Source organism: Lemur catta, chromosome 16 (assembly GCF_020740605.2).
Source record: "Lemur catta isolate mLemCat1 chromosome 16, mLemCat1.pri, whole genome shotgun sequence".
Classification (NCBI taxonomy): Eukaryota; Metazoa; Chordata; class Mammalia; order Primates; family Lemuridae; genus Lemur; species Lemur catta.
This window is the reverse complement of record NC_059143.1, coordinates 12,037,611-12,053,557: the sequence shown is the minus strand read 5'-3', so window position 1 is coordinate 12,053,557 and position 15,947 is coordinate 12,037,611. Positions and strand designations below refer to the sequence as shown.

General features: G+C 37.2%; 1 protein-coding gene across 3 annotated transcripts in view; it reads right to left on the bottom strand.

Annotated features, from left to right (window-relative positions):
* The window catches only part of LPIN2 (lipin 2), an 84,365-nt gene that overhangs the window by 19,957 nt on the left and 48,461 nt on the right, over positions 1 to 15,947 (bottom strand). For all 3 annotated transcript variants that reach the window (XM_045527401.1, XM_045527399.1, XM_045527400.1), the window contains exons 3-7: positions 12,403 to 12,498; positions 9,439 to 9,740; positions 4,605 to 4,712; positions 3,997 to 4,120; positions 2,468 to 2,813 (exon numbers count right to left, since the gene is read on the bottom strand). In XM_045527401.1, coding sequence (XP_045383357.1) covers positions 2,468 to 2,813; positions 3,997 to 4,120; positions 4,605 to 4,712; positions 9,439 to 9,740; positions 12,403 to 12,498 — 976 coding nt within the window. The remainder of the gene's footprint in view (positions 1 to 2,467; positions 2,814 to 3,996; positions 4,121 to 4,604; positions 4,713 to 9,438; positions 9,741 to 12,402; positions 12,499 to 15,947) is intronic.

Genomic DNA, 15,947 nt, shown 5'->3' with positions numbered 1-15,947 from the left:
TCATATGGTGCCCAAGTACCAACCCACATATTTACAAAAGCAAAGAAATCCTTTCCTTGCCTGCCAGGTGAATAAATCTGGCACCTTAAACAATGACCAAAGTCAGCATCATTAAGTGTGTCATCATAAGATACAATATGAAGTACCTAATACAACCCATAAAGCAGTCTCCTATCAAAAAAATAAAATCTAATTAAGCCTCTAGATCTGTACTACCCACTGTAGTGGCCACCGGCCACATGTAGCTACTGAGCAACTTAAACTGCTGCTAGTCAAAAGGTTATGAAAAATGTGTTAAAAAATGTATAAAACCACTTTTAAAATGCAAAATATCTCCTTAGTAATTTTTATATTTTATATTGATTACATATTAAAGTTACAATATCTATCATTTGTGTGGCTGTTGGCCAGTCATGGTAGCTCATGCCTGTAATCCCAGAACTTTGAGAGGCTGAGGCGGGAAGACCACTTGAGACTAGGAGCTTGAGGCCAGTCTGGGCAACATAGCAAGACCCTGCCACTACTTCAAAAATATATAAATAAAATAAAGAGGCTATAAGACTCAAAATTACATATGAGGTTCATATTCCATTTCTATTGGACAGTACTGTTCTAGAGCTAATTTCCACTTAATACGGAGATGTCACCTTGAAAAAACAACCAGACCACACCCAGAACATGAGGAAGTCTATGACAAGACAAGTGGCTGGGTTCTTTAAAAGGTCACCATCATGGGTGTAGAGGGGGTACCAGGGTAAGTGGGGCTGTATGAGAGGGAGAGACGGTAGGGTGCTATTTTAAAAAAAGATTAAAGAAACATAAAAATCAAATGCAACACGTGAACCTTGATGAGATTTTGGTTTGGGAAAAAAATGACCTAAAAATATTCTTGTATATTTGGGGAAATGTAAATGTGGATTCTTTAAGATGACAATGGTACTGGGGCTATGCAGAGAATGTTCTTGTTCTTAGATGGGTGTACTTAAGGGGGAAATGTCATGCCTATAACTTGTTTTCAAATGTTTTACGATAGTAAAAAACTACAGGTCAGGCACAGCAACTCACACCTGTAATGCTAGCACTCTGGGAGGCCAAGGCAGGAGGATCACTTGAGGTCAGGAGCTCGAGACCAGTCTAAGAGCGAGACCCTTGTCTCTACTAAACATACAAAAAATTATCCAGGCACGGTGGCATGCGCCTGCAGTCACAGCTACCTGGGAGGCTGAAGCAGGAGGATGGCTTGAGCCCATGAATGTGAGGTTGCAGTGAGCTATGATGATGCCACTGCACTCTAGCTAGAGCAAGACTGTCAACAAACAAAATAAACAAATAAATTGTATGTGCGTGAGTGGAGAGAACATATATAAAATTTTTCATAATAAAAAGTTGGGGGTAAAAAGAATGAGGCCAAAATACTGGTGGAAACAGAGTTCCTGTCTCTAGTCAGCTCCTGCATACAAACAGGGGTCATTATTGCCTACACTAAAACAAAGCACTCATCCTAGAAGAACTAGATTTTCTGCGTTAACGTTTCTTAGAACAGAATAAATGGTTACAGGCCTTTGGTGAAAGAGCAGGTGCTGAGTTAAGCCACCATCAGCTGAATGGTCAGATTTGGCCACAAACCCCTTGACCTCTTTTATTTTAGATAAATTATTTGAATGACCTTGAAGGTCCATACCTGCAGTGGATATTTATTGTCAGCTCATGATTATCTAACCTTTGGTGTTAGAATTACAAAAAAAAGTAAAAGCAGATGATTGGCTACGTATGAAGAAGCGTAACTTTACGTAATCCTACAGGTAGGATCCAAGGCCAGTGTTCAGAGAGTATAGGGGTTCTAGCTCTCACTGCACCAAGTATCAATGGTTAACTTTATATTTTTAAATAGTAAGAATATGCTGATTAAACTTGTGTTCTTAAAGTGAGACAGAGACAGCACTGCAGACCCAAGAGTTGGATCCTGTTTTCTCTCTACCTAGTTTAGAAAGAAGCAATCAGTGAAAGAAGAGAGCACATACTAATAATTAACGTACATTTATTTTTATCCCATATCATTGCAAAATATTTAATTTGATCTCAACTAAACTAAGGAAGTTCCAAGTGAAAATATTTTTTCTATTCTAATTTTTTCTGTTTAGGGTTCCACTTCACTTTATTGACATGCCTCAAATAAAGTGGTTACTTTTACTCATTAATTGATTAGAACTCATTTATTTTCTCAATAAATGCTTCTTAAGAAGACACTGAGTAGCAACAGTTGAGAGGCAGTAGTGAGGAGGTTAGAGCCTTGCCTCAACTGCACTTCCCAATGGGGAAGCCACAGTAACAAGCAAGCATAAGAAAGTATGATAGGTTCTGACCAGGAATACAAACATAAACGTAGCCATCACACATCATTTGAAACCCTGACATAATTTACCATGTAAATTTAGAGTACCTGATGCCAAATTAAACAAACGATTACCTTTCTTCTTCGATGGCGAGTCTACTTTGGCTGCTGGTTTGGATTCTGAAGCAGCCTCCATGGAGGACAGGCTGGGAAGGTGGTCCGCATCTAACATAGATGAAATCTGAGGACTCTCAAGAGGAGGCTGGAGGAGTTCTGCAGCAGAAGTGGCATCGCTCGTCTGCTTACACAGGGCTCTGGGCTTGGGTTTCACAATAGTACAGACAGTGTCTTCCATGGAAGCATCCTTCTCAACTTCACTTACGAGGTTGTCCTCACTGGGAATTACCCGAAAATGGGTATTTTCTGATGGTGTAATTGTAGCTGTCCTGGGATGATGGTCAGTTCTCTCTCTTTTGCTGACCTACAAAGTTAAATTGTTTAAAAATTAAACTACTTTCAAGGTGTTTGTTATAATTTATTTCTTAAGCTGGTAAATGTTTTCATTTTATTTATAACTTATTCATTAAATATATTATTTTGTATGTGTGAAATATTTCATAATAAAGTGGGAAAAAACTCATTGTGTTTTGTTCAATATCATGATATTTATAGAAGTTATATTTATAACTGTTCTACTATGAAGAGTGAAAACACTGGAGAAGACGGTGAGGAAATATGACAATTTTCAGATACTAAGAGGTAGAGAATATTCATTTTAAGAGAGAAAACTGAATGAAAATTTAGCCCTGCTTGGACTACCTCAAGGCACTGTTAAAGCACTGTGGAAGTGGGTATCCTTCAAAAGCGAATTAAAAAAAAAAAAAGTGTAAAAGTGGGAAGTCTACATTCCATCACAGATATAAGCAAAATGTGTATCTTTTAAAAACTAAATTCAACAGAGAATCTAAACATTTTCTCTCTCAAAAAATGTATTTTCCCAGTTCTTTTTTCTTTCATTATGAATTGATAAAAAAAAAAAAAATTCTGTTTCTTTTTGAGATGGAGTCTTGCTCTATGGCCCTGGGTGGAGTGCAGTGCGTCACCACAGGTCACTGCAACCTCAAATTCCTGGGCTCAGGTGATCCTCCCAAGTAACTGGTACTACAGGCATGTGCCACCATGCCTGGCTAATTTTTTTCTGTTTTCTGTAGAGACAGGGTCTCACTCTTGCTCAGGCAGGCTGGTCTCAAACTCCTGACCTCAAGTGATCCTCCTGCCTCGGCCTCCCAGAGTGCTAGGATTATAGGTGTGAGTTACCACCACTGCCTCTGCCCCCCACAAAAAACCTTTAATAATCGATCTCCTGTTCAAAATTTCAGTGTGGAAATTTTAGTTTAAGGTGCCTTTTAAAATTTCCTTATATTAATTATCAATATTATTATTCACTACATAGAAACACAAAATACTGCTTGATTCCTTCTGTTGCAAACATATAGTACAAACATGAAAAATGTTAATTTTGGATTTACTTCTATAACCACATGAGGGCACCACCATCATTTATATTAAAAAGAGTTCAATGAGAAATTGCCTCCTTTACTTCTGGGCGGAGGGACTCTTCATAAGTCTATTTACACATTCCACAGGCAAGTGCACTCTCGCACCTTGGTGGACTCTGGGAACCCGCCCCACGTCCACTCCATGTGAGACTCCGATCTGAGCAGGCTCTCGGTGGGTTTAACCTCCAGCTCTGAATCACTCTTAGGACATGCTGCCTGGGAATAGGGGCTGCAAACACAACAACAAAGACATGTGATGACCTGAAAGTCAGGAAACCTTCAGTCTTGCTGAGCTTGACAAATTAAAAGAAATATAAGAAAAAGAAATATATCAAGGCAGGTAAATTAACATAACTAACATCTGAGGATTTGATTGCAGAATAAACATTATTGACTACACATTTTTTTCACTGTATTATTCAGTTACAATCAATAGTTGACACTAAAAGATTAGAATTTAAGAACTGTAGATGGCCAAACTCTATACTGATTATGCAGATCTACAACTAGCCAACACTGTTATAGTAAGTTGGATCACGTTTAGGAACAAAATAATTATTGAGAGAAAAGATTCATATTTATGTTAAAAGAAAACATTCAGTGACTCTGCTGAGGAAGAAATGGGAAATAGGCGTTACTGTCAAATAACATAAAAACGAGTTAATATATCCTCCTTCCTCTTTAAGAAACCTAGAAATTTCAAAGACACTTACTTTTCTAAAGGGGACCAATCTCCATCAGATAAGGGGTAGTGATCCCCGGAATGAAAGAGTAAAGGCTCCTTACATTCTTCTTCCTTTAAGGAAGCATTTGAAGATCCTCTGTGAAAGGAAAAACCAAAGAAAGGCAGGAACAATGACATTTTTGTCAGCTTTAAAATATCCCCCAAATCTATGGACATATTGCATAAACAATAAAAATGAAGAGGGCCAAATGATTAATAACTAACCCTTTTAAAAGGGAAATATGAAGGAGAACGGGAGATTTCCCAGTGCCACCCACCATATACTACTGCAATTACTATTTAAATATGGAATAAATAGAGGAAAGACAGAAGAGAAATGTGATTAAAAATTTCTTTTTACATCCCTTAGGGGTAATTGGTTCAAAGACTAAAAGAATAAAACTAAGGCTTTCTGTATTATTTCATTCAATCTTTATAAATCTGAGATAGCAATATTCCATTTTAGGTATTAGGTAATCAAGAATCCAGAGAAGCTTAATAACTTCCCCAAAGTCAAAAAAGTAGTAAGTAACTGGAGTCAAAACAAGTAAGCCCTAATTCTTCCCACTATACTCCCCTGTATATTATAGAAAATATAAGAATATTAGTTGCAGATAAGAGATAATGGCTCAAAAAATACCCTAAACTCTTAAAAACCCAGGACTAATTTTCTGGTTTGGCCCAGGGATTATCTGAGAACTTTCTCTATACTTAGAATCTGTAAGATGTAGAGATGTGGGGAAGATGATACAAAAATATGATAAATCTGTTTACGATTCATACACAGACCTTGGAATTGTAGAAGATTAGACTAATGTTAACAAGGTTTTAATTAATTTACCCTTTGGTTTTCTTCAATTTGCAGAGTTAATATAACTAACTTGCCATATAACCTTGCAAACATCCCTCAGAAGCGCTGTGGGCCCCAGTTTTCATCTTTAGTTGGGAACTTATCACTTGTTCTGTCTACTTCACAGAGTTGATGTGAGATATATGTGGTATAGCATGTTGAAATCTCTGAAAAGTACAAAGAAACTCTGAAAACCATAAAGCACCACATCATACAAGTGTGAGTGCTTCTTACAGAAAATTCAATGTTCTAACAGGACAGATACTAAATGTAAATGAGAATATTCGTATCACTTAATTTGCTGGGTTAAAAACAAGAATAGAAAACCAGTTCACTATTTTTTTTAGCATTACTTTTCTTCCTTTATATCTTAATTTAACATACTCTGCTTTACCACCAACTCTGACATGTAACAATTTTTCCACATAGCTACATCTTTTAATTTAAGGTTTTCCTTACTCTAATCATCTCTCTTCCAGAGGATTACTGGGGCATACAACCTCATTCAAGGGAAGAAAAACATACCTGAGAAAGGCAGGTACCTAGGAAAAAAGACTCCATTTCTTAATAAAGGAAAATCAAAAGGTAAATTTTCCTTTAGGAAAGTGAAAATCAGATGCTTGGGAATGGTTCTTATTTGTCCAATTTGAAAGGATACATCGTCTTGACCCCTCGCTATTTATATATGTAAAAGTGGTCTGAAAAGAGCAATGTAAAAGCCACACAAATTTCTTTTAAAAGAAATTTTTATATTAAAAATATTTTACTTTTGGAACACATTTCACAGCAGTATAAAAGGTAAGCCAAGAAGAGTTAGGCAAAGCAAATAGCATTTAATAAAATTGAAAGAGAGAGACATCAGGTACCATAAAGAGTTTACAACCCCAGAAAGACATAAGATAGCCTTTTCTGGGCATATCCTAACAAAAACAGAGCTCATTAGTCTAGGCCCGTTAGAGTGACAGAAAAGGTTTCTTATGTTGAGGTTCCTTTTGGTCTTATGATTCTTTTATTAAAATAGGACTTCTAAAGACCTGTAAGCACTTTCAAAAATGGCACATATGCCTGAGAACACCGACCAGTGAGGCAGACCATCACAGAGTAACTTAAACCAAGCACATGACATGAGGCTATAAGGGAGCATACGTAGAATGTGAAGAAAATAGCATAAACGCTGATTCTATCTGTGCTAAAACACAGGAGTGCTAATATAAACATCAGTACTGAGCAGAAAAGAGAAATAGTTTAACTCTAAGCCAGGCCTGGGGCTTCCAGTTGCTGAGGTTCACAGTCAGCATGTACAGGGCACCTCAGCTTTCAGAGATGTGCCTCAATATCCTGTCTTCAAACTTGGCATCATTTTGTAAGCCAACGTTTTTCCAGTTCAAAAGCTAACAGGTTACTAGGACACATACAACTGCCAAAATTCATGAACTGCACACTTAAGATCTGTGAATAGTGTTGGATGTAAGTTGCATATCAACTTTTTTAAAGTGAGGGTAAAGTCAATAAAGCGAAAATAAATAACCTAAATTAATTATGTGGGATAAATTATAGGTACAAAATGAGCTTTAAGCTATTTAATTGGTAGTAGGGGATATATGGGGTTGTTAACTACCATGACCAAAGATTACTAACTTTCTTAACAGTATGTTTATCAGCAACCTTAGCACAGTATTAATTAATGAATTTAATTAATGGCTAATGACCTAAATTAGCATTTGGATATACAAGATTTCCCAGAAAAGATATCCCTCTTAACAGGATGAATGGACCCATGCTTCTCTCTGTGTGCTGTGTCAGAAATGAAGGGGAAGAAAAGCAGGGTGCACCTGGGAGATTCTTGCCACCCTAAATATCTGCACTCACCCCAGAGGAACATGGAGGCTGGGTTTCTAGAAGCCAGTTACTGATCAGGAAACAAAGTAGGTAGCCTCAGGGCAATAGATGCTGTCTGTGAGAAGACTTAGGCTCCCTGGACTCAGCTTCCAGATATAATTTTTTTAAGCAAGTCTCTTTTAGTGGATTAAAAGTTGAGATTCCTTTTTGATGGTCTGGTCTTGATCCTCCATTATTGCTATTGCTGGGTATTTGAAATATTTCCATCAGTGTTAACGTTTCGTATATTTGCACTGAAGATTGTGCTAAAACATGATCTCATTAGAAAAGTCTCTTCCCTCCAAAAGGCTACTTAATGCCTGGGTGCAATAGTACATACACACATCCATCCACCCTCCAGAAGGACAAACAAAGCTTCCACACTATCTTCAAGCCAAAAGTCAATCTTTAGGAACAGAGAGAGACTCACTAGGTACAGTTTGAACCAAGCCCTGTGTAGTTTAAAGCTCTCCAACGTCCAGAAATGAGTTTCTTCTAGCTGTGCAACAGCAACCTGCTTTAAAGAATGAGTCCCTCTTTCATTTGCCTCCTTCAAGGACCCTCAAAATCAACCTTAATTCTATTATCAATAAAAGTCTTGAAAAGAGTTTAAATAGAATATAATTTTATCAAAATAAAATAAAAACTTATTTTATGTATCTTCTCTGGAAACAGAATTTCTTTCCTAAGTGGTAGGGGATGAGGGGAGTAAGATACGTGAAAGCAGCAAATTCCCCAATCCCACATAATTCCTAGACCTCACAACTGCAAAAGCAATAGACTTCCTATTCTTTTTCTCTCAGATTCTTGAACTTGCCATTTAATATGCTGTTAATGACCCTAAATAGCTTCCCTCGGATTATTTTAGAATGTAGATGCTACACTGAAAGGGGCCTGGCAAACCACGTAGTTCAATTCCCTTATTTCATAGATTAAGAAACCAAGGTCCTCAGTGATAAAGAGGGCTACTGTTCCACAATCTATAATGGGCCTGTCTACCTTTTAGCTAACATTTAATTCAGAATATGACCTGAACTCACAACTGTTTACATTTTGTCCTCTTTTTTTTTTTGAAGTCCTAATTTCTGCTGGCTTCATTATTAAGCAGATTCTATTTTAAGGAAATTTTAGAAAAGAGTTCCTCCAAGTGGGTAGCATCTGTAATTCATCTAAAGAAAAAGCAAACTACCAAGCTCCTGCAATGCCCTAGTTTACATGTGTTATGACATGCTTGCCTCACTAGGCAAGCAAGGTGCTGGCTGAGAGACGGGCTGGCCACCATTCCTAACTGTCAACCAAACTGGTATACCAATAGCCTTTCTCACACAGTCTCTGGCAATGCATTGCAGCTTTTTGTCCAATGGTCACCGACAAAGAGAACCACCCACTGACACACAGTGGTCCTTCTAGAGCCAAGAGAGTACCACTGAGTGGAACAGGTGGAGGAAAACTGAATCCTGAATGGGAAAATATATGTTCTACTTCCAACTGTTACCCTTTAAACCCCAGGAAGTGCAAACTTGATAACTGGCATGTATTTTGAGCTCTTCCACTGAGCTGGTAAATAAGTGGTGATCAAGATTTCTCACTTTAAAAAAACGAAACTTCTTCCTCTTCAACTTACTAGGATATTTTCATGATTAATTCAAATAAAACAGAACTCTGGACTTCTCAGGAAAAGATGAGCTCTCAAGCACAAGACCACGGAGTAGGGAAATCCTGACATTGTGCTCACCTATATCTGTTCTCACCCAGGGTAAATCACTAACTCAAGATCTTCTTTTCACTTAAAATTTATTTGGCTTTTGGAAACTTATTGGATGAAAAAAGAGATACCACCAGTCTGCTACAAATGACATTTCAGTACCACAGCAAGATGTCTGATGAGAAATTTTGCAGAACTGTAGAAAGGAACAAGGAAAATGCCTCTCCTGTCTGATTCCACAACAAACCATCAAGGGGAAAAACAAGTCCAAATCTTACACTACATATCTGTAAAGGAAACGGTAGCCTCTGGCTTTACCTGAGCTCTACCTACAGCGTGAGTGGAAAGCCTGGTACCCGCACGAGACCGTTCTCAGGCTGAGAGCCCTACCTTGCCGAGCAGGCGCCCTTCTCATCATCAGAGCTAATGCCCACATCACAGGTGTCTTCTGTAGCAGGAGAAGCAGCCTGCTCTTCCTTCTTACTGTCCTGTTTGCATTTCTTTCTCCTTCGTTTTTTCTTTTTCACAGAACTTGGAGTGAAAACTGTCTCTGTTTCCAAAGTGTGTGAGATGTCTGAACTCTGAGATGGTCTTTCACCTCCACCCAATTTCATCAAAGGGGTGTCAATATCTTTAAAGAACTGATCTTCAGTTGGAATTGGTGAGGTGGCAAGGTAAGCAGGAAGCTTTTCCTTAAGGAGAACATGGAGAAAGAAAAGTTATCCATGACAAACTGGACAATGAATCAAAACAATAATTAATATTTTGAGCATATAAATTTTCACAGTGGTAGAAAAAAATACTTATTAAAGGTAAGAAAGTTACGCTGCCTGCTCTACTCTGGGTAGGTCTTTATGCTACAGCTAAATGGGAGCCCATTTCGGGACATGTAACTGAGCACACTTGGAGGAACTGATGTGCCGCATCCCTGTGGAACACCCCAGAACTGTGACTAAAGCAGAGCCAATTGAATTGTTTGCAAAGAGAAGGTCAAAGCAGCAACAGCATTCCAAGGAGGTGTCACAAAGGACTCTGTGAAGAACTCACGCAGAACAGTAAGAACAGGATAAAGCACAAGGCGGAGATTAAGGACACTGCATCAGACAAAGGGCAGCAGGACAGGTCAGTGAGCAGACGAACTATGGTGAATGTAGAGGGGTCAATGTTTATGTTTTGCCAAATTAATTGAGGATGGAGACAACACCCTATAACAAATGATATCAGTGAATTTTTAAGCCATAAAGCACTTAACATATTCTTTTAGGAATTCAAAAGAAAAAAATGAGGCTTAATATTTAAAAGTAATTAAACTTCTAATCTAATACTGAATGAATGATCCAGTCTGGTGTTCAGTAAATTAACATTTTAACCATTTCTTTCATTTCTTTTTATCACTGGGGAAAATGGAAGATACATAACAGAGATGTAAATTAACCCCAGAAAATTTAGAACACTCAAGTTTTTACACAATAGTCTTGAAAATGTGTGGGTTTCCATAATTGTTTTCTATTAAGCTTTTGAACTTGGCTTTGATAAATACATTATCCCAACACTGCATGAAGTTTTATTTACCTAGGAGAAATTTGTGTTCACCAGCAATACACATGTCCCCAAGGTACCAAAATGAGAGGCTGTGGTCTTTTAATTCAATAATCTGTTTACTTTACTTCTTGAAAGCTGTTTTTGTTTCTGGTGGTATTTCCTATTTCTATTACAGCAATGTTTATGTACTGGAAATAACCTGAATGTCTACCAGTAAGAGAATGGTTGAACAAATTATGGTATATCCATACTATGGAATATTGTACAGTTATTAAAAGGACAGAGTTAGATCCAGAACTACTGACTTGAAAGAGATGTTGATGACATACAGTTAAATGAGAAAAGTTTGAGAGAAACAAAAAGCAAATAAATGGCAGCCAGAAACGTTTTTAATAATTTTCATCATCCTCTAAATTATGAACTCTTGAAGGGGTAGAGAGCGTGTTTTATAGTATGTGGCACAGAGTAGTAATGCCAATGTTTCTTGGATGAATTAACCAATTTTTTATTTTAAAGAGAAGCACACTATACTAGAGGAAATTTGGTCAATTTGGTCATACATGGAATAGGAAAAAAAGGCTGAAAATCTGACATTCTCCAAGCTGACCTTGCTAAGCATAGTTTTTAATGGAATTGTCAGAATAAACCATGAAAACCAGGTAACAATATCAACAACCCAGTCCTCTTACTTACTGTATCTGTTGATTTACACAAAGCTCAATCAGTGTTATGGACCATATGTAATTTTAAGAAACACATCAAAAATGTTTTATTCTTGTGACAAATGTCATTTATTATGTTTCATTCTGTTTTTTGCCTCTGTCTCTGATGAGGAAAAATTTTGCTTAGGCGAAGTATATGCAAATAATATGAAAACAAGTAATTAAGATACTAGAAAAAGCACCAGTCTGGTAAGGGTCTACTTCATACATCATGCTGTCTCAATGTCGCTTTGCATACTGGTACCAACATTGTTGGCTTCTCTCTAAACTGAAAAATGATAAACATAATCTCATTTTGCTATTGTTTGATTTTTTAAATGAATTTATAACACCAAACTGGCAGTTCATCTTCAAAACCAAAAAAAATAGTCCTGTATCCTTAGTTAACTTTATGCTTACCAGTTTTGCTATTTGCGATTTTATTCTTCATGAAGAAAAATGTAATGATACCTTTGAAAGAATTTTTTTAAAGATCCACATTAAACCCATCAATAATAGTTCACTACTATTCAAATCGGTAGAAACACAGTATGTATTGAGGACAGGGAGGACACGACAAATTGTGCTCTCTTGCTGAAAGAAGCCAAACATGTAATCATTTATAAAAGGATATAGGCCAATTAATTTAAATCTCTTGAGACCATATAAATTAATTTACGTGACTATTCAAGGTTAGAGATGTAATATCCCTACCAAAATGGTAAACATGATTTCCAAGTTTAAAGGTCATAATGCACAGCCAGAAGAGAGATGTCTTAATTACTTAGATGGAAAAGAATGTATTCAAGTCAAGGTGTGAACTGTAATAGACACTAAGTAAGAAAGCTCATTAAAGTTAGAGATGTGCCTTCCTTTATAAAAGAAGCATGTACAAAGGCTCTCTGTACCCTGAAACTTGTATGGAGAAAAGTTCCTCATACCTCCAGCTCCTTTTTGACAACTTAGTTCTTCAACCTGAATCTAAAGCTTGTCTAGCCAGCAACAGTGATGTGTATAACTGACCATGAAAACTGCAGAACATTCCCATTTGGGACACGCACAGGAGGCCTGGGCACAACACGTAAGGAGGGTATGACCCACAAGAACTTACATATTCCTCTTCGGTCTCCTCCACAAAGAAAGCTTCTCCGTTGTCACCTAATTTCATGTGAAGATCCACCGCATTGCCATTGATTTCTATGTCAATCTAAGCAGAGAAACAAAGTGTAATTTGGCATTCAGTCTTTCCTTCAAGCTAAAATTCTGGGTTCTTAAGCCAAACTTGGTATCGAGGTTCCCAGAGCAACACTGCTACCTGAACTCATTCTACCCCTAAAAACCAAATGTACCTGGGGCAAGGGGAGGAGGGATGGATAACCAGGGATTGAAAGAAAATGTCTCACCACCTATTTTACAACATATAAAAAGTTTTAATTGTTTAATTTCTCAAATGTCATAAAATGGGGGAAGTATCATTGTCAAACATTTGTACACTTTCCAAGTTACGGAACAGGCAGCCTAACTTCACAGTTCAGACACCCCCAAGTTTTAGTAACCTCAGTATGTGATCTGTGAGCAACTGTATCAAGTACAACTTCACTGCCACCTCTGCCCTCCACAGATCACTATGTAAATAACAGATGTTGTCATGATCAGTGATCAGTCACTGCACTTCTTCAAAGTTTACTGGTGATTAGTCATTGCGCATCTGTTATTCAGTTCAGACACAGACAGCAAAGACTGTAGTAGTTGTGCGGCTTCCTCATGTCCCGGTGATAAACCCACATAAAATATTTTATAAAAATGGACAACTGGAAGAGGAAATTGGCCAAGATGTAAGTACAGCAAAGAAACAGGAAGTGAAATTTGAATCTACCATAAGTGGAGTTACGGACGAAGTAGCTGACTGTGGGAAAGGTGATCCTGCCACCATTCAAGAGATTCTGGATGTCAAGAGACTCCAGATGTACAGCTGGAGGAACCCAGGACAACGAGCTTATTACCTTTTTAAAGAAGAAAGTGGCTGTGACCGAAAGGATGAAGCTGGCCCCAAGGAAGCAACACAAGCAAAAAATCTGACATAAAGGAAACCTCAGAGCTATTCATGACATTGGAAGCTTAAAGAATGAGAAGTTAAAAGCTGATCCAAACTTAGAAAAGGAGTGTAACAACTTGCCAAGACAGAAAAGACACTCACTTTGTATCATATGTCAAGGCAAGCCCTGTTCAAACTACACTTGGTAGGATTTTTTACAAAGGAATAAGACGCTTCAGTTCTGCATGCTGCCAATATTTTAAAATTGCAGTATATTACATAAATACTATTTTGCTATTTCTCACATTCCTATACATTTATAACTGACAGTAGAATTTTTAAAGTTTTGACAAAAATGTGTAAACGTTTTGAAAAAAACTGTAATTTTCTCTATTGTTTATTAAGCTCATTCACTTTGCATGGTTTCCACTTGCTCAGTCCTTTTTATGGGCTGCACTACCATGCAAAGTAAGGACTGTCTATAATACTAAATACTACTCTATCACTTGACACTTAACTGCCATGAGAGCTGTACTTAGCTCACTCTAGTTTTGACCCCAGGGCCGTGTGAAGCATATATAAAATCTTACTTGATGATGCTCTTATTGTTACAATATTGACAATTTAATTCTAAAAATGTGTATTAAATGAATAAAACTCAATAAATTTCATTTTTTCTATTTATGTTTAAATTACACTCGAAGCTTTTATTCTACTTTTGTAATAAAACACTGTGGTCCCATGGAAAAGTTTCTGTTTGTGTGTAGCAGTCAATGTGTTAAAAATAATGAATCCATATCACTTAAAAATCATTTTTCTGTAGGCTGGAATACATACTTCTAACTACATTATAATAATGAAAGAACACCAACTTTCAAAAGTCTTACAGATAAACTTTGAACTCCAATATTAGACTGTTCAAGTGTTATACAGACAGAAAATAGAACAGTCTGTAGTCTAAATGTGCTTAATTCCGCACAGCCCTCCTGGTGGGGACAAACTGCACTGTCAGCTAGGTTTTTCCCAAAAAATATCAATTATTCCCTCTGACCAGGGATGGAGTGCTGGTTTCCATTTCGTCACTGACGGTAGCTCTGCTTTCCCAGGTAACAATGGGATAAGTAGTATCACGTTTAAAAAAAAAATTTAGGTAGACATATTTTATCAAAATGTTCATTATAAAAATCCTATTTGTGAATAACATAACCACACTGAAGGTGAGGAAGAAAGGAGCTAACCTAAGTAACTTAGGAAAATAGTCTTCTGACTACGTATTTTAAGTCTAAAGACATTTTAATATATAGAACTACAAATATTGCATAGTAGTTTGTAAATTTTTCTTAATCACAGAGATGTGGGCTATCAATTCGGAAACAAATGTGTTTTCTCAGATTGAGCAAATAAGTAGATAGGCTGTGGATAATCACAGCCATGTTTTCTACTGTAACAGAAAAAAAGCTACAAACAAGAAGGGAAGGAAGCCTGTGATGATAGACTAGAATCAGAGAAATCCATGGGAGCTCATGATTTTTATCTAATATATAGGTGTAGATGTACATGTGTATGCATATGTGTATACACACACACATTTACTAGCTCTGCCAGGTGAGAGAGCCTAGAAGCAATGATACCTCAGTAGTAACGAGCACATCTAAAGTGACCAAGATCTTTGTTTCTAAATACCATTCTCCAAGAGAAGGAATCAGGGTTCCCTGGAAAAGTAAAATAAATTAATTTTATAAAGGAAAATTGAATGAGGAAATTGGCCAAGACGAAAGTGCAGCAAAAGTGAAATATGAATCTAACATACATGGAGTTATGGTAGAAGTAAAATAATTAATTCCAGGGCTGAGGCAGGGAAAGTAGGTTCTTCTGGAACACCTTATAGTTCCAGAAGGAAGGAAGGGCTCAAAAAATGATGGGAGCATTTCAAAGGGACTCAACTTGAAGGAGCTATATTAATAGCCAAACTGGGACAATATGAGCAACTAATGATAATAATGGATAAGGGATAACTCATACTGTAAAACTAATATCCATGAGTTCATACTGATATATATAGATAATTGAATAATTAAGTAAATAGGAGAGAAGGAATAGCTCTTTGATAAAGCAGAATTTCAATTAATAAATGAAGCAAGAATGACAGAAATAGAAAAATCACCATTTGGTAAACATCACAGCAATAATTATTGTAGGCAAAATTCATCAACATATGCTAAAATTCATGGATAGAAATACAATGAAAAACTGGATAGTTGTAGAGTCTCAGTATTTCTCCCCAAGGAGAAACCTGGCAGACACCATTAACCAAGTGATCAAAGTTAGCATCCTCAGTAAGGAGACACAGCAACATGATGGGCCTCCTGATGGGATGCACTGACAAGGGCACAGCATCACTGTGTTATTCCTGCCCCAAATGAGAAAATGCAAACTCATGTTGAGCGACAGTCTACATTATAACTGCTCTGTGCTCTTCAACAGTCAAAATCACAAAGACTGAGGGGGCCAGGCCTAATGGTGCACCTGTAGTCACAGCTGCTTGGGAGGCTAAGGTGGGAGGATCACTTGAGCCCAGGAATTTGAGTTCAGCCTGGGCAACACAGTGAGATCTGGACTCT